The sequence below is a fragment of the Myotis brandtii genome, unplaced genomic scaffold, assembly GCF_000412655.1.
Source record: "Myotis brandtii unplaced genomic scaffold, ASM41265v1 scaffold155, whole genome shotgun sequence".
NCBI lineage: Eukaryota > Metazoa > Chordata > Mammalia > Chiroptera > Vespertilionidae > Myotis > Myotis brandtii.
In genome coordinates, this window is record NW_005355621.1 from 2,364,003 (window position 1) to 2,366,792 (window position 2,790).

General features: G+C 43.3%; 1 protein-coding gene across 1 annotated transcript in view; it reads left to right on the forward strand.

Moving 5' to 3' along the window:
- Positions 1–2,790, forward strand: part of ALDH1L2 (aldehyde dehydrogenase 1 family, member L2) — a 45,599-nt gene that overhangs the window by 26,329 nt on the left and 16,480 nt on the right. Inside the window, 4 exon segments of the mRNA XM_014535998.1 lie at positions 1,012–1,162; positions 2,034–2,104; positions 2,186–2,291; positions 2,510–2,597. Coding sequence (XP_014391484.1) covers positions 1,012–1,162; positions 2,034–2,104; positions 2,186–2,291; positions 2,510–2,597 — 416 coding nt within the window.

Consider the following 2,790-nt stretch of genomic DNA (forward strand, 5'->3'; position numbering starts at 1 on the left):
ATATATATATTATTGCTTTCAGAGAAGAAGGGAGAGGGAGAAAGAGATTGAAACACCAATGAGAGAGAATCATTAATCAGTTGTCTCCTGCACACCCCCTACTGGGAATCAACTGTGACCTCCTGGTTCATAGGTCAATGGTCAACCACTGAGCCACACCAGCCAGGCCCTGTGATTTTCAAAGATAAAAATTAAACCTCCTTTATGTGTAGGAAGCAAAAGGAATGAAGGGAAATACTAAGGCCTGAAAGGGTATTATAAGTTGATAACGGAGTATGTCAAGAATAAGTCAATTCTATCATAAATTAAGCTTTCTGCTTACCTAAGCCAAATAGCTGGCCTTGGTCTAAAGATCTCTTAGAACAGGATCTGGAAGAAACACTGGGATCGGAGAATTTCATGCCTGTCTTTGGAACGGTCCAGAGGGGAGACAGCTCAGACAACTACTATAGGAAAGCAAATAGCCAAAGTGAACAAAAAAGATGAATTTTTACTATTTCATAGTCATTAGACAGTCCTATAACTTATCTTCCCACAGAAATTGGACACCACACAGAAATCTGTTGTGGTGTCTGTAATTTGTTCCATCTATCTCTATCTTTTCCTTTTCAGTTAGTGTTGGAAATAATCCTGCACCAACCAGAAATCCTCACGTGTTCATGGATTGCGGGGTGTGGGTTGCACTCTAACATCTCCCTGTATGTTCATGAACTATCCACAAGCCCACTGATTTCTATCATTGATCTCCTTGGCTCAGTCACTGTTCTACCTCTTGTACATTCATAAGGCAAATTGTACAGGCTTCCAACACCCTCTGCTTCTCTTGTAACTCTTGAAACAAATGATTTACAACATTATTTGTTTAATGTTTGTCTTCTTATATTCTCCATGAGGACAGAGATCTGGTCCAGTTATGTTCACCTCTGAATTCTCAGCCCTTAGGAGGGTGTCTTCTACAACACAGGGGTTCAATCAATATTGTTGGATGGATTTCTTTCACTGACCATACAGACTCGCAGACCTACTGGAAGAGAACCAAGAAGAGCTGGCAACCATTGAAGCCCTCGATTCTGGCGCGGTCTACACCTTGGCTCTCAAGACTCACATTGGAATGTCTGTGCAAACATTCAGATATTTTGCTGGCTGGTGCGACAAAATTCAGGTGAGCGCAGATGTTGTCTCCGTATAGATCATTCTGAAAGGAAAAGGGATGGACATTTCTTAGTTGGTAAGGACACTGTGTCAGAGCCACCCCTTATGTAGATTTTTGTCTCACTTTCAAGGTGTATCATTCTGGAAGGAAAATGGATGAACACTGTGTAAGCCACCCCTTATGTAGATTTTTGTCTCACTTTCAAGGAGTCCAAAGGCAGGCAGTCAGGTCTAGTATGTGAGATGAAGGTCCCCTCTCTCTCTGCTGGGCCATCCTTAGGACCCTGTGATCTTCACTCTTGGGATTGTCTCATAGTCTCATGATAGTCACTGCAGTGCCAGCCATTTCAGCAACATTCTGAGCAGGAAGAAGAAAGAAGTGCGAGGAACAGGAAAACAGCATTTGTGTGAGCTGTGCTCTTTCCCCTCTCAATGCCTTGTGCTTACATCTTCCATTGACCATCCCTGTCCTCTATGAAAACTGGGCAAGTTTCTTATCTGAGCATGTCGCCATCCCCATCATTACTAAGGAAAAAGGGGGTAATGAATATTGGGCAGGCAATTAACATTCTCTACCATGCCAAGAAATTGGAATGGAGGTGAATAAATTAGAATTACGTTTATTCTCCCATGCCTGGATTCTTTCAAGAAATGAATAGAAGTTCCTTTCTTGATGTGGATGTATTTCTTATCAACTGAACACGTCTTTTCCTGTAAGCTAGGCAAAACAAGAGAGGCAGACAGGAAATGGATTCTTCGAGATTACAGGGAACAAATGTTAAACCACCTATGATATCCTCAAGTCTCTCATCTATTCTGACACAGGTTAAATTTACTCATTTCAAAGAGTAAAATAAGCACCCACCTCTTTTGTGTCTTAGGGTTCTACCATCCCTATCAACCAGGCCCGTCCAAATCGCAATCTGACCTTCACCAAGAAGGAGCCACTTGGGTAAGGCAAGGGAAGCAAGCGTCTCTGAGTGACTTATGCTGCTTCAAGACAACCAAGGATGTCGGCTTTCTTCCTCCGCAGTGTCTGTGCCATTATCATCCCCTGGAATTACCCGCTGATGATGCTGGCGTGGAAGAGTGCCGCCTGTCTCGCAGCAGGCAATACCTTAGTGCTCAAGCCAGCGCAGGTAAGACGCCAGGGACTGGCTGCCACAGCCCCTCCTCTCCTGTCTACTTAACATCAGAGACATGCATTCTTTGTACCAGTCTTGCAACTTTGCTGTAATTATGTCAAAATAAAAGAAAACAATAAAATGAGCCCTAGTGCGGCCATAGGTGAAAAACTCGGGACTGATCTAAGGGCCAGGACAGAGTCTGAAGGTCATTGCTGTCTGCTTCTGCTCAGGTCACGCCCTTGACTGCTTTGAAGTTTGCAGAGCTCTCTGTTAAAGCTGGCTTTCCCAAGGGGGTAATCAACATCATTCCGGGCTCAGGTAAGCCACCAAAAGACCCTTTTCACGCTAGTTAATGAATGGTATAGGGGTAGCTGAGTGGCTGTTTTCCCACTGGAGTCTGTCCTGGATTATAACTATATTAAACCTAAACACTGTTTACCAAACAGTTAACTTAAGGATAAATATACTGACCATGCCTTAAAGTCTTAAAATGGAAACATAATGGTGAATG